Source organism: Thalassophryne amazonica, chromosome 9, assembly GCF_902500255.1.
Source record: "Thalassophryne amazonica chromosome 9, fThaAma1.1, whole genome shotgun sequence".
Lineage (NCBI taxonomy): Eukaryota > Metazoa > Chordata > Actinopteri > Batrachoidiformes > Batrachoididae > Thalassophryne > Thalassophryne amazonica.
Window position 1 is genome coordinate 61,009,451 of NC_047111.1, and position 23,927 is coordinate 61,033,377.

A 23,927-nucleotide genomic window follows, 5' to 3' on the forward strand; every position below is an offset into this window, starting at 1 on the left:
TTTGAAGTTGAGGTGCAGACTGGCACTCACTCATGCCTGACAAAGTTTGATCCAGATCTGACTCGGACTGTGGATTTTGTGGACATTTGAATTTAAAAGCCCATTTGGTGCATTGGTACATTTTGGATTATATCTCAATTAAAAGTGCCTCAATCACTCTCATTTTGCTGTTATGGATTTACCTACACCACCAAAATTGGATGGAGGTTCCAATTTTATGCCTGTTTGTCTCTCTTCCAGTTATCAGTCACAAACCAAGTGCCAAAAAGCAATGAAAAATTTTGCATAGCTGAGATAACCAATGTTCTGTGAAAATTATCTGAAAAAGAATTCAGAAATTCAGAAAGTTTAAATAAAAACTGTGACAAGACCACAAAATTTTTTTTGATTCAAGTGCATGAACTAAAAACATATTCCTGACATTCAATTACATCAAATTTAGGTTATGAAAAGTGACTCAGGATTTCAACTTTGAAATTTGTTTCAAGGTAAAAATTTGTGTAATTGAAAACTAGTATTGGCAGAGGTTTGTGCTCTACGAGCGTTGTGTTCTAGTTCTATATCAACTTTTTCAAACTATACAATCCATCGTCTGCAGCTGGTTCTAATTTATCCCCAACAGAACTGAACAAATAAGGAAAGAAAGATGTTTGAGAACACTGAAATATGAGTTTTGCAAGAGTTTTATGTTTTCTCAGTAATCATCATATTTGTGGCAATAAATAAAACCAGAAAAAGAAAACAAGCACAGAAAGCTGTACGTCTAAATTTTAAAGAAAATTACATTCATAAGTTGTAAGTTCCAAATGTATCTTTATTTATTGTCTGCATCTTCACAGAATTGAACATCAAACAGACAAATAATCGAATCTACGACCATCTACCTCACTACAAAAAAAAAGTTGGAAACGTAGAGTAAGGTATTTAAAATTTTCGATGATCTTCCTTCATATTTTGGGACCATCGCTGGTCCTGTAGAGGTACACAGCACCAGGGATATAACCCTTCTCATATTCTGTTACTCCTCTCTCCCAGTCATCCACTTCATTGACAGTTACACAGCTCCACAACCCTTCATCCTCCATTTGTTTCAACTCGCGCTCCAAGGCTGTTTTATATTCCAGATTGTCACGATTTTTCCTTGTTGTCATACAAATATAGCCTCCTAGAAGAAACAGATAATATTTGATCAACAAAGAGACGTGACTCATGTTTTGAACAAATAGTAACGGACCTTTTATTTTTTGCAAAAAATATATGGATTTGAATCATGTGTGATTGCATCAGCCAAGCTTGAACCTTCGTGCGCATGTGTGAGTTTTTTCACGCCTGTCGGTTGCGTCATTCGCCTGTGAGCACGCCTTGTGGGAGGAGTGGTCCAGCCCCCTCGGTGGATTTTCATTGTCAGGAAATTGGCTGATCGACTGCCGCTTGCTTCATCAAATTTTTTTCAGAAAGTGTGAGAGACAGCCAAGTGGAAACCATTTGGAAAATTCAGATGGCTTTCGGTGAAGATCTTATGGGGATCACACAGATTAAGGGCAATTACAACTGGATTAAAGACGGCCCACAGCGATGGATGGCGCACCGCGCACCGAGCGGCGATCGACAGGCTCAAACGACTAGATCATTTCCAAAGTGAACGCTTTGTTGATCCGGGACGTCGTCTGACTACCAGAGAAATGGCAAGACAGCTGGACATAGCACTTTTTCAGCACATTCCACTGTTACAGGAGTTTTTGTAATGGAAAGAGGAGCGGAGAAATTCGCCACGGAGCCGCTCATGGCGTGGGACGAAGCACCTCCGTGTTGGTCTCACAGGACAAGCCCTAACATGCCCAGCTCTTGCACCATTCGGAAAATTCAGACGGCTTTCGGTGGCTTTTCAGTCGTGTGACTATCCGAGAAATTGTGGTTGAGCTGGACATGTCCTGTGAGGCTTCATCACGGTGTTGCTTTTTGTTCTGTGCCCTGCGCCTCCGTCCCGACACGCGAAATCCCCCGCATGTCTTTTCATGCCGAAAAAGTGCTGATGTCAAACTCTTCTGCCATTTCTGTGGTTGTCAGACGACGTCCCGGATCAACAAAGCGTTTACTTTGGAAATGAACGGCACATTCCACTGTTACAGGAGTTTTTGTCGAACGCTGCTCGGTGCGCGGCGCGCCATCCGCCGCTGTGGGTCGTCTTTAATCCCGTTGTAATTGTCCTTAATCTGTGTGATCCCCATAAGATCTTCACCGAAAGCCATCTGAATTTTCCAAATGGTTTCCACTTGGCTGTCTCTCACACTTTCTGAAAAAAATTTGATGAAGCAAAGTGGCAGTCGATCAGCCAATTTCCTGACAATGAAAATCCGCCGAGGGGGCTGGACCACTCCTCCCACAAGGCGTGCTCACAGGCGAATGACGCAACTGACAGGCGTGAAAAAACTCACGCATGCGCAAGAAGGTTCAAGCTTGGCTGATGCAATCACACATGATTCAAATCCATATAGTTTTTGCAAAAAATAAAAAGGTCCGTTACTTTTCTAACAGACCTCGTACACCATCATTTACACATTTCCAAAGTGAGAATGACAGCACACAGTTTTTCCTACATTTGTTGATGTTCCATGAAATAGCCTGTTAGGATATCCAATCTACCGTGTCTTAAGCCCCTGTGGCGTATTCGTAGAGCTGCTCATTGCGGCATTGTGTTTCATTTAAATACGCCCAAAATACACGCATACTCAGCCTTTTTCAGTGTTCAATCATACTTGCAGCTGCGTGTGTTCACGTTTTAATGTGTGCACACAGTCGCGTGTGCCATGCTGCTATTAAACCAGTTCAGTGCTATTTTCTGCCTCTGTGGAAGTGTGCTTTGTTCTCTACTGCATGGTGTGGTGCGGCTCAAAAACAGAGTCATTTAACATTATTATTAGTGTTTTGTTTTTTGTTTTTTTTGTCTTGGTGGATCACTTTCATTGTGTCCACACGGCGCTGCGTGTACTCATGTGAAGGCTCCATGCTGTGCTGTACGCCGAAGAAAATTAAACATGTTTAATTTCTTCCATCCTACGCACGTAGCCCGTGGCCACATGGCCGCGATGCGCCGCCACAGGAAAAACACCTCCGTGTTGATAACCATTTGTAAAATCCAGGCGGCTTTTGATGGTTTTCAGTGGAGTGAGTATCTGAGAAATTGTTTAACAGTTGGGCATGTTCCAACTTGTCCTTAAGGCTTCCAACGGAGGTGTTTTTCCTGTTGCGCTGTGTTGCGCCGGCTGCAAGCCGACGTGCGAATCCGCCCGCACGTCTTTCATTAAAAAAATCTCCTTTAACAGTGGAATATCCGGATAAAATGCTGAAACTGACTTCTTCTGAAACTTCTCTGTTCTCTCACGACATCCCGGGTCAACAGAGGCTTAAATGTGGAGGTTTTCAGCTTGAAACAGGCTGACGACGGCGCCTGGGAGCACTGCGCGACGTCCCGCCCCGTGGGAAGTCCTTAAAGCTACAGAATCACTTCAAAATCTCTCATCAGCCGTTAAAATTTTCACTGAAAACCAGCTGAATTTTTCGAACCGTGTCCACTTCGATGTGCCTCACAGGTTTTGAAAAAATTTTGATCAAACAAAGCGCCAGTCTCTCAGCAACTTCTCAGACAAAGGAATTCCAACGAGGGGGCTGGACCACACCTGCCACAAGGCGTGCTCACAGGCGAATGACGTCACCGACAGGCGTGGCAAAACTCACGCATGCGCACGAGGGTTCAAGCATGTCTGATGTACAAACATATGAATGAAATCCATATAGTTTTTGAAAAAAATAAAAAGGACCTATACTTTATGGACAGACCTCGTATATGTGTGTGTGTGTGTGTGTGTGTGTGTGTGTGTGTGTGTGTGTGTGTAAGGATTAAACAACAAGAAGCTGTGCATTATACGGTTATGGTTTAAATGCACAACGCGGAGTTTAAAACACCACGACGCGAAGCGAGTTGTTTAATCCACTTATACCATGGTCCCACACAGTGAGAACACAAATATTTATTTAAGCTAACTTTTTTCGTGTTCTCTTCTTCTTTCCCGTCTTCAATCTTGTCCAGTTCGACCGATGTTAAATCTTTGTGCCATTGCTTTTGCTGTTCTTCTCGCTTGCTCTCCTCCTCTTTGGCCAAAAATATTAATATTCACTTGGAAATCTATGTTTTATTGTTTTGTCATTCACGTGTCAAAACACAGCTGATCTGCACCAACTGATTTGCGCGTTGCTATGGTGACAACCAGAGCTGCGTGATATTACAGTGACTAAACTCGCCGAAATATGTGTACGTATACACGAAAATAATGCACGCCAGTTAGACATGGAATTCTCACTGACCATGGTGTATATATATATATATATATACAGTAAGGAAAATAAGTATTTGAACACCCTGCAATTTTGCAAGTTCTCCCACTTAGAAATCATGGAGGGGTCTGAAATTTTCATCTTAGGTGCATGTCCACTGTGAGAGACATAATCTAAAAAAAAAAAAATCCAGAAATCACAATGTATGATTTTCTAAATAATTTATTTGTATGTTACTGCTGCAAGTAAGTATTTGATCCCCTATATATATTTGATCCCCATATATATATGTATTAATGTTCATAAATGGTTCTGCCAGTGTGGCATTTACCATTACTATATATGCAGACGGGGGAAAAAAATAATAATAAAGGCCATTCTGGGATGATGACATCATGCAGAAAAGCAGTGTGCTCTCAAAAGTGACCAATCATGGTTTTCTGATAAACATTCCTTTTAAATTTTCAAAGGAAAGCAGATATTATATTAAGTTATGTGTAGTAATGTGAAAAAAGTAAAAAAAAAAAGAAAAAGAAAAAGGTACTGAACACATGAAGAAAGGGAGGTTCAAAAATGCATGGAATGCCAAGACACCAGCTGAAATCTATTGGTAGTTAGAAAGCAGTCCTGCCCCTTGTCAGTGCAAATTAAGTCTCAACTGATGGCCTATAAAAAGGTGTCTTATTACCAAGGTGTCACACAAGAAACATCTTATGATATGCAAAAGCAAAGAGCTTTAACAAGATCTTTACAACCACAACCTTATTGCTGCACAACATACTGGTGTCATTGGTTACAGAAGGATTTCTAAATTTCTGAATGCTCCAGTGAGCACTGTGGGCCGTAATCCAGAAGTGAAAAGAAAATCATTTCACCATAAACTGGCCATGACCAGGTGCTCCTCGCAAGGTTTCTGACAGAGGAGTGAAAAAAATTATTAGAAGAGTTTTCCAAGAGCCAATGACCACTTATGGAGAGCAACCAAACAATTGTTTCAAATAAAACAGTAAGTAATGCACCATGGCCTGCAAGCACGCTCACCACGCAAGACTCCATTCCTGAAGAAAAAAAAAACATGTTGATGCTTGTTTAAAGGTTTGCTGCACAACACTTAGACAAGCCTGTGAAATACTGGGCGAATATAGTCTGGTCAGATGAGACCAAAATTAAACTCTGTGGATGCCATAAAACACACCATGTTCACTGCACATTACCCCAAAATGCCATACCAACAGTGAAGTTAGGAGGTGGGAATATCATGGTGTGGGGCTGTTTTTCAGCATACAGCACTGGCAAATATATAATTGAAGGAAGGATGAATGGAAAAATGTACCAAGACACTTACTCATCTTCAACCGCTTACTCCAATTAAGGGTCATGGGGAGCTGGAGCCTATCCCAGCAGTCAGAGCGTGAGGTGGGATACACCCTGGACAGGACACCAGTCTGTCGCAATGCCACATATAGACAAACAAACACATCCACACCCACACGCACACCTATGGACAATTTAAAGTATCCAATCCACCTAACCTGCGTGTCTTTGGATGTGGGAGGAAGCCGGAGCACCCAGAGAAAACTCACGCAAACACAGGGAGAACACGCAAACTTCACACAGAAAGACCACAGATGGGAATCAAACTGATGACCTTCTCACTGTGCTGCAACAGTGCAAACGACTTTCTTGATAAAAATCTACCAAGATGATGAAGATGAAACAAGGGTGGACATTTCAGCAAGACAATGATCTCAAACACACAGCCAAGGAAATTCTCAATTGGTTTCAGAGAATGAAAATAAAGCCACCTGAATGGTCCAGCCAATCACCTGACTGGAATCCAGTAGAAAAATCTATGGAGAGAACTAAAGATCATAGTTCATAGAAGAGGCCCACAGAACCATCAAGATTTGAAGACTGTTTGGGCCAAAATCACACCTGAGCAATGCATGTGACTAGTTTCTCCATACAGAAGGTGCCTTGAAATTGTCATTACCAACAAAGGCTTTTGTACAAAGTATTAAATTTCAGTAAACATGTTCAATACATTTTCCTGATGTCATTCCATCTTATTACACATAACTCAATGTCTCTACTTATTTGTTTTGGTTTCTTTGTATGTGTGGATTACTTGGGTTGTTACCGACATCTGGTGAAAATTTCATGGCGGTAGGACCTTTAGAAATATATTTACTGAGAAAAATGGTGACATGTTCAATACATATTTTGTCCGCTGCGTATGCACGAGCCGCAGCAGTTAAACAGCACAGTTGCTATACATCTGGCGTGACGTAAGCATGAGGCAGAGTCCAGACTGTCAATGTTGCAGCCCAGCCTCAAGCTTTTTTTTGTTATATCATCACAAAATGCGTCATATTTTCGTGACACAATCAAGTTTCAGTCCCTATTTTTAACCCTAACCATAACCCCCAACACATTCCATGCCGGAATCTCAAACTAATAGATCAAACCACTTTTCATGATGTCATCATGAACTTGGTGCGAGATCCGTTGCCAATGTTGACACCAGATGTGCCTTTCTTTTCGCGACCGCTAATGATGCACTGTATTCTGAAATTAGTCCATTCGGGTTTATAATAAATCATTATTAGCTTTGTAATGATAGAATGATATCTTTGTCTTGATACATACTAGGCCTGCTTCTGCCACACTAAAACCTATGAATGATCTACCAAGACAAATAAAAATAAAAATGTACTTTGTGCTGACGTGACCGAACCTGACCCAGTGTGAATATCATTTCAAAATATTTGCCTGAACCTGACCCAAACAGTCAGGTATCTACACTCTATTTTGCAAGGACATGCAGTCATTTTGACAACTTCTCTGTCCTCCACCTCGGTCAAAACGCACTGCAGATTCTGGACCGATGTGGTGTATGTGAGAGTAATTAATCAATTCTTCTTTACAGCTGGACAGAGATTGCTGGATGTGACAGGCAGTCCATGACAAATGTAAAAATGCTTTAAGCCATCAACCTCAGTTTAAACTGATCTAAATCATCATAATCCATACTGCTTTCTGCTATTTTGAGCTGGTGTGTTGTAACAAAGATCCCACAATGCAGCGGGTGAGTCAAGATGTGCAAATCGCTCTATGGTAGCCTAGTTTCTTCCAACATTTTAATTCTTCCAGGGGTTTTTTCCACCACTGTTGCCAATGTTCTTGCTCAGGAGGTGGATATGGTTAGACCTTATATACTTGTGAAGTGCCATGGGGCAACCATCTTGTGATTTGGCGCTATATAAATAAATTGAGGTGAATTTAATTATTTTAATTCCGAAGATTGAGAAAGATTGAGAACCACTGCATTAAGGAATATGATTAATGTACCAGTTAATATATGATTCAATATTTATTATATGCATGTGCACATGCATTCATTTGAAAATCTGTACTCAAATGTATGTAGATATATATTTGTTATAATTTCATCCTTAGGACATATTATGGGTTCATATGTAACATTTTGGACATCAGTGAACCAAACGATATGGTCACCTGGTTTGGCAGCCTTGCACAAGTCTCTGACTACACCAACTGGAACCTGACCCACACTCAGGGTGCCAACAATTACAACCACATCAAAGGTGCCTGTGCAAAACGGTGGAGAGAGACACGAAGAAATGTTAATAATCAGACTGTGGGAGTTCCATTTCATACCAACATAGAGTCAGGTCCATAATTATTTGGATAGCGACACAATTGTTTAAATTTGTGTATATACATCACCGCAATGCAGGTGAAATAAATAACCAGTTATATAGTTTCATTGGCGAATGGCACAGACAACAATGTGAAATTTCAGCCACAATTTAACAGAAGGCAAATGAGAGACTCAAGGCTATAGTTGATCCATGTTCTTGTATGAAAATCCTTCTCTGTCTCACTCGTTCATGAAGCTGTGACTGGCTATGCAACAAACAAAAGTTAGAGCCCCTTCACACATAGCATGGATAGGTAAAAATCACGGCGAAACAGCCCAAATTAGCGAACACTGAAAACAACGACCTGATGTCGGGGGGGACACACGGTTGGACAGGCGTGCACGATACACCGGTGACTGTTTCATGCACACTCGTGTGTGCACGAATACAGTGCGAGCAGCTGGAACGTGTTGCACCACATCGTGCCTCTGCAGTGGAGAAAAAAAATAAAAACCCCACACCATAAAAAAACACCGAAATATATTTAATCCATCTTACTGAGCGGACAATACAACTATGAACCTTCTGTTCCTCTGTAGATGACCCATGGTCACAGACGTACAGTCATGAAATGACATGAATGAAGCAGTGCGCACTTATCATGTCCACATCTGCTGGCCCCGCGTGTCCAGCCGGCCCCATGCGCATCTCCAGCAAGCGGCGCGTGTCTAGGGAGTGGAGTGCGTGTCCAGCGAGTGGCACGCCGGAGGAGAGATACCTCGTCATGTGGACCAGAGCTCACGTGGGTAACGTGACATTCAGATCACCAGCTTTTCACATGGAACAGCCTGCCGATGTGCTGGCTGAGCAGCCGCTCCAGCCTGCTGCAAATGCGATATGTTTTTATGTATTTCTTCGTGAGGACAGTAAGCACACGCCGCACGGCATAGTGTTGTCATGTCATGTCCTTCAGAACATGGCAGGTGCTCTCCAGCTGTGACGTCCAGGTCCAGAGATCTGAACAGTGGTGGCTCGCGTGGACACGTCCACTTTTTCGATCATCCCACAGAACATAGTGTCACTCTCCTGTTCTTTGCTCTGTGATTAATGTTTTAGTTATTTGTTAAGTAATTGTGTATGTAGTTATTGTCATAATTATTTAGATACCTATCCCGGCTGTGGTCTCTGTGCTTGTAATGTTACACGTCGTGTGCACTGAGCCATCATGTCCAGCTGTAAGTGTGTGGTGATCAGCTGAGAGGCGCCTTGCTGTTCTGTGTGCGTTCAGACGTGTCTGGTCGGCCCTCATGTGATCATGTCTGTGCATACATGTATACACATCAGCGTTTCATGCAGGTGTGCCCCCCCCCCCCCCGCACACCACATGTGTTGAGAGGGGGGCGCAAAACATAAGCATGCCACATGTGTTGCGGGGGGGGGGGGGGGGGGGGTCATGAAAGACATGCACGCCACATGTGTTGCGGGGGGAGGGTGGGCATGCCACGTGTTTTGCCCGGCAACACCACACTCGTGGGGCACTTGCACAAATTTCACAGCCAGCTTGAAAGTGGTCGCCTGTTCTCTGTTTTCGTGCTGGCTGCGCAAATGGCACCACATTTCCTAAGTGCTCCGCGAGTGGTATTAGATGTTCGTGTGTGGCACCTGGAATTTGGCCGACACCTGCTGAGAAAGAGATTGGATGGGCACTCGCAGGTCACTCTCTGTCTTTAGGCCGCTGGTGTGCATGAATGGTTATGGCAACAGGTGTACGAGGCAGCTCTGATTTTTCACGAATGGCATGTGATTCCTCCGTGCGCCATTCTGCCTTGTTCATGCTATGTGTGAAGGGGCCCTTACACTCCACACAGTTTCTTGAGTCACAGCCACAGAAGCCTATACAGTTGTATGTAAACGTTTGGGCACCCATGATGACTTCCGTGATTTTCCTTTATAAATCACTGGTTGTTTGGATCAGCAATTTCAGTTAAACATATCATATAGCAGACAAACACAGCGATATTTGAGAAGTGAAATGAAGTTTATAGGATTTACAGAAAGTGTCCAATAATTCTTGAAACAAAATTAGGCAGGTGCATAAATTTTGGCACCCTAACAGAAAAATACATCAATATTTAGTAGATACTCCTTTTGCAGAAATAACAGTCTCTAAACGCTTCCTATAGCTTCTAATGAGAGTCTGGATTCTGGTTGAAGGTATTTTGGGCCATTCGTCCCAAAACATCTCCAGTTCAGTCAGGTTTGTTGGTTTCCAAGCATGGACAACCTACTTAAAAATCACACCACAGATTTTCAATAATATTCAGGTCTGGGGACTGAGATGGCCATTCCAGAACATTGTACTTGTTCCTCTGCATGAATGCCTTAGTAGATTTTGAGCAGTGTTTAAGGCCGTTGTCTTGTTGAAAGATCCAGCCCCGGTGCAACTTCAACTTTGTCACTGATTCATGAACATTGTTCTCAAGAATCTGCTGCTATTGACTGGAATCCATGTGACCCTCAACTTTAAGAAGCTTCCCAGTACCTGCACTGGTCCCACAGCCCCACAGGATTATGGAACCACCTCCAAATTTTACTGTACGTAGCAAGTGTTTTTCTTGGAATGCTGTGTTCTTTTTCTGCCATGCATACCGCCCCTTATGTTCAAATAACTCAATTTTAGTTTCATCAGTCCACAGCACCTTATTCCAAAATGAGGCTGGCTTTTCTAAATGTGCTTTAGCATACCTCAAGCGACTCTGTTTGTGGCGTGTACACAGAAAAGGCTTCCTCTGCATTACTCTCCCATACAGCATCTCCTTGTGCAAAATGCACTGTATAGTTCTCACCATCCTTCGCTTCAGCTTATCTGAGATTTTTCTTGGCCTGCCACTTCAGACCTTAACTAGTACTGTGCCTGCAGTCTTCCATTTCCTCACTATGTTGCTCACAGTGGACACTGACAGCTGAAATCTCTGAGATAGCTTTCTGTATCCTTCCCCTAAACCATGATGTTGAACAATCACATTTTCAGGTCATTTGAGAGTAGTTTAGAGGCTCCCATGTCGCCAACATTAGAAGAGATGCAAAGTGGGGAAACATTTGCAAATGGCCATCTTAAATACCCTTTCTCATGATTGGATTCGCCTGTGTAAGAAGGACAAGTGTCAGTGAGCTTACCAAACCAATTGTGTGATCCAATAATTAGTGCTAAATGTATTCAAATCAATAAAATGACAAGGGTGCCCAAATTTATGCACCTGCCTAATTTTGTTTAAATAATTATTGTACACTTTATGTAAATCCTAGAAACGTCATTTCACTTCTCAAATATCAATGTGTTCATCTGCTATATGATATATTTCACTGAAATTTCTGATCCAGACAATGAATGATCTATAAAGGAAAATCATGAAAATTATTAGGGGTGCCCAAACTTTTACATACAACTGTAACTTTTTTCAGAATTCCTATGGTTGTCTTGGTGGTTTCCCTCACAAGTCTCCTTCTTTCATGGTCACTCAGTTTTAAGATTTACCATGCAGTACTATACCATTTGTCTAGCTTCATTTTTGTTGGAAATAAAGTAAAACACTTACAGTGGGGCAAAAAGTATTTAGTCAGTCCCTGACTGTGCAAGTTCTCCTACTTAGAAAGATGAGAGAGGTCTGTAATTTTCATCATAGGTACACTTCAATTATGAGAGAGAAAATGAGAAAACAAATTCCAGGAAATCACATTGTAGGATTTTTAAAGAATTAATTTGTAAATTATGGTGGAAAATAAGTATTTGGTCACCCACAAACAAGCAAGATTTCTGGCTCTCACAGACCTCTAACTTGTTCTTTAAGAAGCTCTTCTGTCCTCTACCTGTTACCTTTATTAATGGCATCTGTGGGAACTTATCTGTATAAAAGACACCTATCCACAGCCTCAAACAGTCAGACTCCAAACTCAACCATGGCCAAGAAGACCAAAGACCTGTTGAAGGACACCAGGAAGAAAATTGCGGATGTGCACCAGGCTGGGAAGAGTGAATCTACAATAGTCAAGCATGTTGGTGTGAATAAATCAACTGTGGGAGCAGTTGTAAGAAAATGGAAGACATACAAGACCATTGATAATCTCACTCGATCTGGGGCTCCACGCAAAATGATCATGAGAACAGTAAGCAAAAATCCTACAACTACACGGAGGGACCTGATGAATGACCTGCAGAGAGCTGGGACCAAAGTAACAAAGGCTACACACTACGCAGAGAGGGACTCAAATACTGCAGTGCCAGGCGTGTCCCCCTGCTTAAGCCAGTACATGTCCAGGCCCATCTGAAGTTTGCCAGAGAGCATATGGATGATCCAGAAGAGGATTGGGAGAATATCATGTGGTCAGATGAAACCAAAATAGAACATTTTGGTAAAAACTCAACTCTTCGTGTTTGGAGGAAGAAGAATGCTGAGTTGTATTCCAAGAACACCATATCTACTGTGAAGCATGGGGGTGGAAACATCATGCTTTGGGGCTGTTTTTCTGCAAAGTGGACAGGCCAACTGAGCCGTATTAAGGAAAGAATGAACAGGGCCAAGTATCATGAGATTTTAAGCCAAAACCTCCTTCCATCAGTGAGAGCATTGAAAATGCAACATGGCTGGGTCTTCCAGCATGACAATGATCCCAAACACACCGCACGGGCAACGAAGGAGTGGCTCCGTAAAAAGCATTTCAAGGTCCAGGAGTGGCCAAGCCAGTCTCCAGACCTCAACCCCATAGAAAATTTGTGGAGGGAGTTGAAAGTCCGTGTTGCCCAGCGACAGCCCCAAAACATCACTGCTCTAGAGATCTGCATGGAGGAATGGGCCAAAATACCAGCTACAGTGTGTCCAAACCTGGTGAAGACTTAAAGGAAACGTTTGACCTCTGTCATTGTCAACAAAGATTATGTTGCAAAGTATTGAGTTGAAATTTTGTTCTTAACCAAATACTTATTTTCCACAATAATTTACAAATAAATTCTTTAAAATCCTACAATGTGATTTCCTGGATTTTTATTCTCATTTTGTCTCTCATAGTTGAAGTGTATTTATGATGAAAATTACAGACCTCTCTCATCTTTCTAAGTAGGAGAACTTGCACAATCAAGGACTGACTAAATACTTTTTTACCCCACTGTATTTAGTGACTTGGAAATGGCTGTAATTCCTCAACAGGGAAAGTAATATTTTTGTTAACCCCCCTGAGAAATCACTGTCCAAATACTTATGGACCTTTTGTATATGAAATAATCACTGTTCATTTGTTCAGACAGCTGTGCTGGAAAAACACATGATGAGAAAAAAAATAACTTGTGCACCCTCTCAACCTTTATAGCTGTCAGTGAGCTCAGTATGTACTGAGAAATGATTCACATGATGTACAGAAAACATTCATTCATTTGCTAAACCTGCTTATTCCAGTTCAGGATCACACAGGTGGAGGGGGTGGGCAAGAGGCAGGTGATTAAAACAATGTTATTCATATACTTAATGTGCTTTGGCCACATGATTGATGTGCATGATGAAGATTGTTGCATGCGGCTGTAATACCCCTGTCACACATAGCCAGAATCACGCAGAATGGCGCCAGAATGACAAATTGGCGCACATCCGAAAAGTGTCGGGTTTCAGTTCCAAAACGTTCTGACAGCCATCTGCAAGAGTCCACACAGTTGGTCAAAATCGACCGGCGGCCCCGAGTGTAATGCACATGTTCAAAACCCTCTGGGTGCCATAGAGGTGGGACACCTATCCAACCATCTGACCGCAATTTACATATTCTGATGGCACGGCAAAGCCTGCTGGTATGACCTGCACGTGCCATGTATAATAATGTCCACCCCCCGGAGCACAAAGGAACTGTTGAAATGTATGTGGCATGCTTCATCATGATAATAATTATGAATTATTATCATGTACAGTGAATGTGAACAGTGGCAATCAAACCAAAAGCACCATACGCTACTGTGTGCACACCACCGCAAATCTGAACAGGTTGTTATATCCACAGTAGACCTTACAGTACAGATATTTGTCCATTCCTTCCCATGGACGATGTAAATAATGTAACCTATTGTCTCCATCATATCTGTGTATAACACGGCAGCTGCGCTTGTCCGTGGTGTGCAGTAACGTGTCATTGCACGCATCAGGCTCGGAGCTGATCTGACTGCTGTAATATATGGTCACCTTATAACTTTGTAGGAGATATGACATGGAACTGTTGTAACAGGCCATGACAGCAATAATAAACATCTCACCTCCAACAGCAGTCCAGGAGCGCAGTGTGGACGTGGATGTGGAGCCGAGACCGCAGCCTGTAGTTAAAATCCATTCACCCAGCTGCTGTGTGCTGGAATCAACAATGCAAAAACAAATCCCATGTGATAATCCAACCATCACGATGGCCAGAGTTGCGTTGTGCTGCTGAAGTGAGCCAAAACACATGAAAAAAAAGAAATTAAAGTTCCCTGGAAAAGCTCTAGCTGACGCATGGTGGGACTGTTTGGCTCACTGCCAGCAAACTTTCAGCAAAGCTGTCCAGTGGCATGCGCATGCACGTGCGCCCGGTGCTCGCTTAGTGGCTCATGCAGCATAATGCATACACACACACACACACACACACACACACAGCTGAGTGATAAGTTCAGCCCCGCACGTGTGCACAGGGCATAAGTGCACCACACACATATGCACGCTGTGCACTTGTGTGCATGTGCGGAACACAGCACTGCCTCCCACTCCGGTCCCGTGTTTGCCATCCAGACGTTTGGACATCCGTCAGTCTTCAGCGCCTTTTATGGCTGTCTTTCACTTTCACTTTCACTTTATTTATTCAGTGTCTCCAAAGGAGCAACGAGCTGTACAGCAGTGGGTATACAGAAAAGCACAGAATAAAAGAAAAGAAAAGAAAGAAAGAAAAAACACACCAAACATTCAGTACACAAGGGGGACACAGTACAGACCTGGATCGATGGAAAAGGAACCGAGTTACCTAACACGATTTGCCATCAACCCTATGTATCTGCTTCTCTCCTCTGATCACCATTCAGAACAGAGATAGCCACAGGTCTGACAGCAGTCTGTGTCATCTAAACTGTTGTCTACATGCGCTTTGGATGCCATCGTGCAGGTGTGGACGAGGTAATCTGGTTGTGTTCTGACACTGCTGACCACGCCTCTTTTCCTCCCGACTGCATCGGATTCTGGCAATATTTGCCGTGTCAGGCTGGTTCCTGCACATTCTTGCTATGTGTGACGGGGCTTAAAGGTCTGGGATGCATTCTTGAAAGAGATAATGAGGAAAAGTGTTTTCCACAATTATTGCAAACTGCTGAAAATATAATTTTAGAATTGTATCAGCCTGAGTATAAAGACAACTGAGGATCTTTGATAAATCTGCTGATTAACAGTGTGAAATTAAAAACACATTAAATTACCCCACTGAATAGGCAGCTGCTCCTCTCCCAGAATACAGTTTTGGAGATCTTGGTAAATCTCTGTCCTTTTGGCCAGCCGCAACATGCCCTCGCTTCCATCAACACCCACAAAATGTTTAAATCCAAATTTCATCATCTGCACAGACCAGACACATTTATTTGTACATCACTCAACAGGGGAGAAAAAAAATCAATCTTACAATGAAAGTGCAAGCTGAGCAAAGACCAAGAGTTCAAGAGTATCTTCATTAATATCCAAAAGCAAACTAGGACAATGTCAATAGTGTGCATGGGTTAAATAATGTCAACAGACTATTTCAATATTAAAATACCTTTTTAAATGTCCTAGCTTCACCCCATTATCTATAGCCACCCCAAAATGTTACTGTATCCATTTCAGAGTAAACCTAACATTTTGGCCACTTCTACAACAGTAAGGTTAATGGGTTCCAGTGGGCATGTGCGGCAACCAGCATCTACAAATCTTTGGTGGTCAACCGATTGCGTGCTCCTTCCAGTTGAAGGCAAGGTACTGCTAAAATGAAAGAGTATATTTGTGTGTTGTCAATTGGTGAGAGCAAAATGGAGAAAATTTACGTAGATTGAGACATTGTCAAGAGTCATGACAAAGAAGGAACCAAATTAAAACACTCTCAATCTGCCAGTTTATTTCTGCACTTGAAATTTTGATGGTAACTGAGAATGACATTGTGGACAAAAAAAAAAAAGTTGGGGGTGGGGTGGATTCATGTGGATCTCAGACATTCTGAAGGAGCTCACAGAAGAATAGTCATGAAATGAGTCATTGCAAATGGTTTCCAAATACAAGATGACCACAGGGTGGACCCAGAACTTGCTGGAGAAATTATACTAGCAACTTGCCCAAGAACAATTTAGGATCCCAAAGGAGGAGCTGCACAATGTGTCTTTGGATACCGATGTCTGGGCAGTCATATTTATTCCAGGCCCAAACAACAACTGTGGAGCAAAGGCAATGGTGTTTGTATAAAATAATTAATGTGTTGACATTTATTATTTGGCAAGAAACTGCACCGTGATTTATATTAATATTGTTATAATAAAAAACAAGAACATAGTATTAGGTTTGGGTCTAAACCTGGTTTTGTAGAAAATACAGCCCAACTGTTCTCTGTGCAGGGAGTAAGGAAATCCACAGTGACATCTATATGTTAAAAGCCAAGTGGCTTCTGTGTGCATGTATGTGTATGGCTTCGATCACGGAGAAACCGGGGAGTGCTGATATTTGCCGTTTGGTATGCTTATGTATTTTGGGTCAAGGATGAACATGGCGAAAATGGAAATTTGATAGGACTAATATTTTTGGAGAAATTACAGGTAGTACGTAACAACAGTGAACAATGGATGTTGATAAATACATTCTGGATTCACACGCCATTCCAGCAGGGGACTGTAAATCATCTATATATTAAAAGTGAAGTGGTCTCTGTGTATGTGTATCCATGCGTGCATGTGTACGTACATGCATGCGTGTACCTTCGATCACGGAGAAACTGGGGAGAGCTGACATTTGCCGTTTGGTATGCTTATGTATTTTGGGTCAAGGATGAATGCCATGAAAACAGAAAGCTGAGGTTGAAGTGTCAGGAGCAGAACGTCGGTCTCTACACTCCCCCTGTGGATCTGACGAAAGTATTTGACACTGTCTGCAGTGATAGTTTGTGCAAGATCATGGCCAAGTATGGATGCCCTGCCAAGTTCATCTCACTGGTCCTACAGTTCCACGATGGCATGTATGCGAGGGTGCAGGATGATGGAGAGTAATCCCAGCCCTTCCCTCTGTCCACTGGTGTAAAGCAATTCTGTGTGCTGGCCCCCACCTTGTTCAGCATGATGTTCTTTGCCATGCTGAATGATGCCTACCGGGATGGCGACATCACTGTTGGCACGGACCTGTTCTCCAAGACGTGTGACCACGTCGGCCTCACAATCTTCACCAAAAAGACAGAGGTCCTGCACCAGCAACCCAGAGGAGCTCCCTACACAGAGCCTGTCATAATGGTCAATGGACAGAGACTTGTGGCAGACAAGTTTGTCTACCTGGGAAGCAACCTATCACGCTCTGCAAACATCGATGATGAGGTGCCAACACAATTGCCAGATACCCTCAAGTCTTCTTTGAAGCACTGCAACATCACCTCTGCCTCCTGGGAAGAATCACCCTGCCTGGTGCACCTCAGTCAGAACAGGTGTAGCAGAGTTCGAAGCTCAACACATCCAAGAACTGCAGCAGAAACGACAATGCCTGAAGGACTGGTCAAGCTCCTCTTCCCAGCCAGACATTAAATGGACTGCATTTATATATAGCGCTTATCCATCTGCATCAGACGCTCAAAGTGCTTTTACAAATAATGGCTCACATTCACCCCGATGTGCGGGTGCGCAATAAAGGTACTCACTACACCCGGGAGCACTAGGGGATTAAGGACCTTGGCCAAGGGCCCTTAGTGATTTTCCGGTCAGGTGGGATTAAACGAGGAGCCTCTGGTCTCAAGCCCAACACTTAACCACTAGACAATCACCTCCCTATCATATGCCCCACCACTGCAGAAGAAAATTCAGAGTAAATTTTGGCCTTGATTCAGCCATCTCAGCCCCACACCACCCGGTGATACTGTCAAGTCATGGTAATCTTCGTTTGCGAAGGCCGAACATCATGCATGTGTGAGAGTGTGTACCTTCAAACGTTTTGGCCATTTGGTATGCAAGATTTCTTTGTATGTATCACTTTTTATCAGGAAAAAAATGGAATTCTAGAGATATAGTGAACTTCTTAGAGATAATAGTGAATGGGCAGGGCCTGCCCAGCTCTGCTCTCCAGCTTGGGAACTCACTCCCTCCTGACCTCCGCACACTAAGTTACATCCCCTGTTTAATCTGGTCTCAAAACACATCTCTTTCGTGATGCATGCTCCCTTAACTTTTAGTACAGTTCTGCATAATTTGGTAATCTTTTTTATTTTATGTATTTTTAATGAATGTTTTAAATGATGTGTGTAAGATGACCTTGAGTTCCTTGAAAGGCGGCCTTAAATAAAATGTATTATTATTATTATTATTATTTTATGGATGGTCAAAGCTGTGGGAATGTGACAACAACTAGTGAGTTGTTCTTGTTGTTGATGTTGTTGTTCTTGTTTTTAATGCCAACATGTCACCAATGTATTTTACCTCTTTGGCGGTCAGTCCTGTACCACAGGCCACGTCCAACACAAGAGCTGCATCATGGTCACCACTGAAATGGGAGGAAATGCTGTTCGCTGCCAGAGTCGGCGCATTGTATTCCAGAGCAACCATGTACTATTGAAGGGAGTTTAAGAAAACCACAATGACTTTTAGTGGCAAATGAATACGTAAAATCTCAAAATGTACAATAAGCTTTTAGGCACCACCAATCAATCAATCAATCAATTTTTTTTATATAGCGCCAAATCACAACAACAGTTGCCCCAAGGCGCTTTATATGTAAGGCAAGGCCATACAATAATTATGTAAAACCCAACGGTCAAAACGACCCCCTGTGAGCAAGCACTTGGCTACAGTGGGAAGGAAAAACTCCCTTTAACAGGAAGAAACCTCCAGCAGAACCAGGCTCAGGGAGGGGCAGTCTTCTGCTGGGACTGGTTGGGGCTGAGGGAGAGAACCAGGAAAAAGACATGCTGTGGAGGGGAGCAGAGATCGATCACTAATGATTAAATGCAGGTGGTGCATACAGAGCAAAAAGAGAAAGAAACAGTGCATCATGGGAAACCCCCGCAGTCTATGTCTATAGCAGCATAACTAAGGATGGTTCAGGGTCACCTGATCCAGCCCTAACTATAAGCTTTAGCAAAAAGGAAAAGTTTTTTAAGCCTAATCTTAAAAGTAGAGAGGGTGTCTGTCTCCCTGACTCTGAACTGGGAGCTGGTTCCACAGGAGAGGAGCTGAAAGCTGAAGGCTCTGCCTCCCATTCTACTCTTACAAACCCTAGGAAATACAAGTAAGCCTGCAGTTTGAGAGCGAAGCCTCTATTGGGGTGATATGGTTATACGAGGTCCCTAAGATAAGATGGGACCTGATTATTCAAAACCTCTAGTAAGAAGAAGAATTTTAAATTCTATTCTAGAATTAACAGGAAGCCAATGAAGACGAGGCAATATGGGGAGATATGCTCTCTCCTTCTAGTCCCCGTCAGTACTCTAGCTGCAGCATTTTGAATTAACTGAAGGCTTTTAGGGAACTTTAGGACAACCTGAAATAATGAATTACAATAGTCCAGCCTAGAGGAAATAAATGCATGAATAGTTTTTCAGCATCACTCTGAGACAAGACCTTATGATTTAGAGATATTGCGTAAATGCAAAAAAGCAGTCCTCATATTTGTTTAATATGCGCTTTGAATGACATATCCTGATCAAAATGCCTCCAAAGATTTCTCACAGTATTACTAGAGGTCCAGTGGTAATGCCATCCAGATTAAGGATCTGGTTAGGACACATGTTTCTAACCAGTTTTGTGGGGCCAAGTACACTAACTTCAGTTTTATCGAGTTAAAAGCAGGAAATTAGAGGTCATCCATGTCTTTATATCTGTTAAGACAATCCTGCAGTTTAGCTAATTGGTGTGTGCCTCTGGCTTCATGGATAGATAAAGCTGGGTTATCATCTGCGTAACAATGAAAATTTAAGCAATACGTCTAATAATGCTGCCTAAGGGAAGCATGTATAAAGTGAAATAAAATTGGTCCTAGCACAGAACCTTGTGGAACTCCATAATTAACTTTAGTCTGTGAAGAAGATCTCCCCATTTACATGAACAAATTGTAATCTATTAGACAAATATCGATTCAAACCACTGCAGTGCAGTGCCTTTAATACCTATGGCATGCTCTAATCTCTGTAATAAACTTTTATGGTCACCAGTATCAAAAGCAGCACTGACGGTCTAACAGAACAAGCACAGAGATGAGCCACTGTCCGAGGCCATAAGAAGATCATTTGTAACCTTCACTAATGCTGTTCGTACTATGATGAACTTCTAAAACCTGACTGAAACTCTTCAAATAGACCATTCCTCTGCAGAGGATCAGTTAGCTGTTTTACAACTAACCCTTCAAGAATTTTGATGAGAGAAAAGGAAGGTTGGAGATTGGCCTATAATTAGCTAAGATAGCTGGGTCAAGTGATGGCTTTTTAAGTAATGGTTTAATTACTGCCACCTTAAAAGCCTGTGGTACATAGCCAACTAACAAAGATAGATTGATCATATTTAAGATCGAAGCATTAAATAATGGTAGGGCTTCCTTGAGCAGCCTGGTAGGAATGGGGTCTAATAAACATGTTGATGGTTTGGATGAAGTAACTAATGAAAATAACTCAGACAGAACAATCGGAGAGAAAGAGTCTAACCAAATACCGGCATCACTGAAAGCAGCCAAAGATAATGATACGTCTTTGGGATGGTTATGAGTAATTTTTTCTCTAATAGTTAAAATTTTGTTAGCAAAGAAAGTCATGAAGTCATTACTAGTTAAAGTTAATGGAATACTCAGCTCAATAGAGCTCTGACTCTTTGTCAGCCTGGCTACAGTGCTGAAAAGAAACCTGGGGTTGTTCTTATTTTCTTCAATTAGTGATGAGTAGAAAGATGTCCTAGCTTTACGGAGGGCTTTTTTATAGAGCAACAGACTCTTTTTCCAGGCTAAGTGAAGATCTTCTAAATTAGTGAGACGCCATTTCCTCTCCAACTTACGGGTTATCTGCTTTAAGCTACGAGTTTGTGAGTTATACCACAGAGTCAGGCACTTCTGATTTAAAGCTCTCTTTTTTAGAGGAGCTACAGCATCCAAAGTTGTCTTCAATGAGGATGTAAAACTATTGACGAGATACTCTATCTCACTTACAGAGTTTAGGTAGCTACCCTGCACTGTGTTGGTATATGGCATTAGAGAACATAAAGAAGGAATCATATCCTTAAACCTAGTTACAGCGCTTTCTGAAAGACTTCTAGTGTAATGAAACTTATTCCCCACTGCTGGGTAGTCCATCAGAGTAAATGTAAATGTTATTAAGAAATGATCAGACAGAAGGGAGTTTTCAGGGAATACTGTTAAGTCTTCTATTTCCATACCATAAGTCAGAACAAGATCTAAGATATGATTAAAGTGGTGGGTGGACTCATTTACTTTTTGAGCAAAGCCAATAGAGTCTAATAATAGATTAAATGCAGTGTTGAGGCTGTCATTCTCAGCATCTGTGTGGATGTTAAAATCGCCCACTATAATTATCTTATCTGAGCTAAGCACTAAGTCAGACAAAAGGTCTGAAAATTCACAGAGAAACTCACAGTAACGACCAGGTGGACGATAGATAATAACAAATAAAACTGGTTTTTGGGACTTCCAATTTGGATGGACAAGACTAAGAGTCAAGCTTTCAAATGAATTAAAGCTCTGTCTGGGTTTTTGATTAATTAATAAGCTGGAATGGAAGATTGCTGCTAATCCTCCACCCCGGCCCGTGCTACGAGCATTCTGACAGTTAGTGTGACTCGGGGGTGTTGACTCATTTAAACTAACATATTCATCCTGCTGTAACCAGGTTTCTGTTAGGCAGAATAAATCAATATGTTGATCAATTATTATATCATTTACCAACAGGGACTTAGAAGAGAGAGACCTAATGTTTAATAGACCACATTTAACTGTTTTAGTCTGTGGTGCAGTTGAAGGTGCTATATTATTTTTTCTTTTGAATTTTTATGCTTAAATAGATTTTTGCTGGTTATTGGTAGTCTGGGAGCAGGCACCGTCTCTACGGGGATGGGGTAATGAGGGGATGGCAGGGGGAGAGAAGCTGCAGAGAGGTGTGTAAGACTACAACTCTGCTTCCTGGTCCCAACCCTGGATAGTCACGGTTTGGAGGATTTAAGAAAATTGGCCAGATTTCTAGAAATGAGAGCTGCTCCATCCAAAGTGGGATGGATGCCGTCTCTCCTAACAAGACCAGGTTTTCCCCAGAAGCTTTGCCAATTATCTATGAAGCCCACCTCATTTTTTGGACACCACTCAGACAGCCAGCAATTCAAGGAGAACATGCGGCTAAACATGTCACTCCCGGTCTGATTGGGGAGGGGCCCAGAGAAAACTACAGAGTCCGACATTGTTTTTGCAAAGTTACACACCGATTTAATGTTAATTTTAGTGACCTCCGATTGGCGTAACCGGGTGTCATTACTGCCGACGTGAATTACAATCTTACCAAATTTACGCTTAGCCTTAGCCAGCAGTTTCAAATTTCCTTCAATGTCGCCTGCTCTGGCCCCCGGAAGACAATTGACTATGGTTGCTGGTGTCGCTAACTTTTCGCAAAACAGAGTCGCCAATAACCAGAGTTTGATCCTCGGCGGGTGTGTCGTCGAGTGGGGAAAAACGGTTAGAGATGTGAACGGGTTGGCGGTGTACACGGGGGTTCTGTTTAGGGCTACGCTTCCTCCTCACAGTCACCCAGTCAGCCTGCTTTCCCGGCTGCTCGGGATCTGCCAGGGGGTAACTAAGGGGGTTACCCAAGCGATAAACTTCTATGGGGTTGCATGAAGGTCACCCAGAAGAAGAAAAAGTTGCAGTTCCTTGACTGGCCACTTGAGACGGACTCCAAAACAGAGCAACTTTCCATTCAGCTCTATGTTAAAATGTCCAACTATAGAGCAGAAATAAACATGTTTACAGCCTAGTATAAAAACAGTTTTGGTCTCTACAGATAGTCTCCCCCCTCCATGACAACTATATGGGGGTGGATTTCTGACTAAGTTCTTAGTTTAAGATGCCGTAAACCATAAAGTTCTGTATAATTAGGGGCGTGGTCACTTTGAGTGACAGCAGCTGAGGGGAGGTCTGTCTCTCACTGTGACCATAGCTCAGAGTTCATAGGTAGCAGCTGCTAGCTGTTATGGAGGCTGATTTGGGATATTTCATTATAAACACCTGTAATAATATGGCTTGTTGTGTGATGAAACATCCTAACCGTACATCTAAGATGTCCCTGCTGCAGTACTGGCACTGACTGAAACTCTTATTTAATGCTGTTTTCTAACATTGCATGCTAATGTTTTGTTAGCATTTTTACCAGCTATAGGTGTGTTTAATGCATGATTACTGAGAAAATAAGTGGCTCATAACTTTTAATGTCCTCACCAAAAGAAAATGTTAGAAGAACTGCCCCACAGTCCCCAAAAATATGATTTAATAAACACCTGAACTGAGGGACACAAAGAGAGGGGCATGTTCAAGGCTTCTTTTGTCACACACCATGCCATCGACGCTTCACCCCTTTATGCACTAATAATTTTCTCATGATGTAGCCAGAACCAGCGCTGTCAACATGGCGCTGCCCAGATATCTGCTTCATATCAGCTGTTCCACGTCTCTGCAGAAAACCTATGTGTGATGT

The 23,927-nt window shown here is 42.3% G+C and overlaps 1 protein-coding gene across 2 annotated transcripts in view; it reads right to left on the bottom strand.

Moving 5' to 3' along the window:
- Positions 1-836: 836 nt before the first annotated feature.
- mettl27 (methyltransferase like 27) overlaps positions 837-23,927 on the bottom strand; it is a 50,084-nt gene continuing 26,993 nt past the window's right edge. The window contains exons 3-6 of one of the 2 annotated variants that reach the window (XM_034178185.1): positions 18,673-18,801; positions 15,463-15,598; positions 7,852-7,944; positions 837-1,165 (exon numbers count right to left, since the gene is read on the bottom strand). In XM_034178185.1, the coding sequence (XP_034034076.1) occupies positions 948-1,165; positions 7,852-7,944; positions 15,463-15,598; positions 18,673-18,801 (576 nt within the window). In that variant the 3' untranslated portion in view covers positions 837-947. Of the gene's footprint in view, positions 1,166-7,851; positions 7,948-15,462; positions 15,599-18,672; positions 18,802-23,927 lie in introns of both variants that reach the window. The other variant, XM_034178184.1, reaches the window with a different exon arrangement.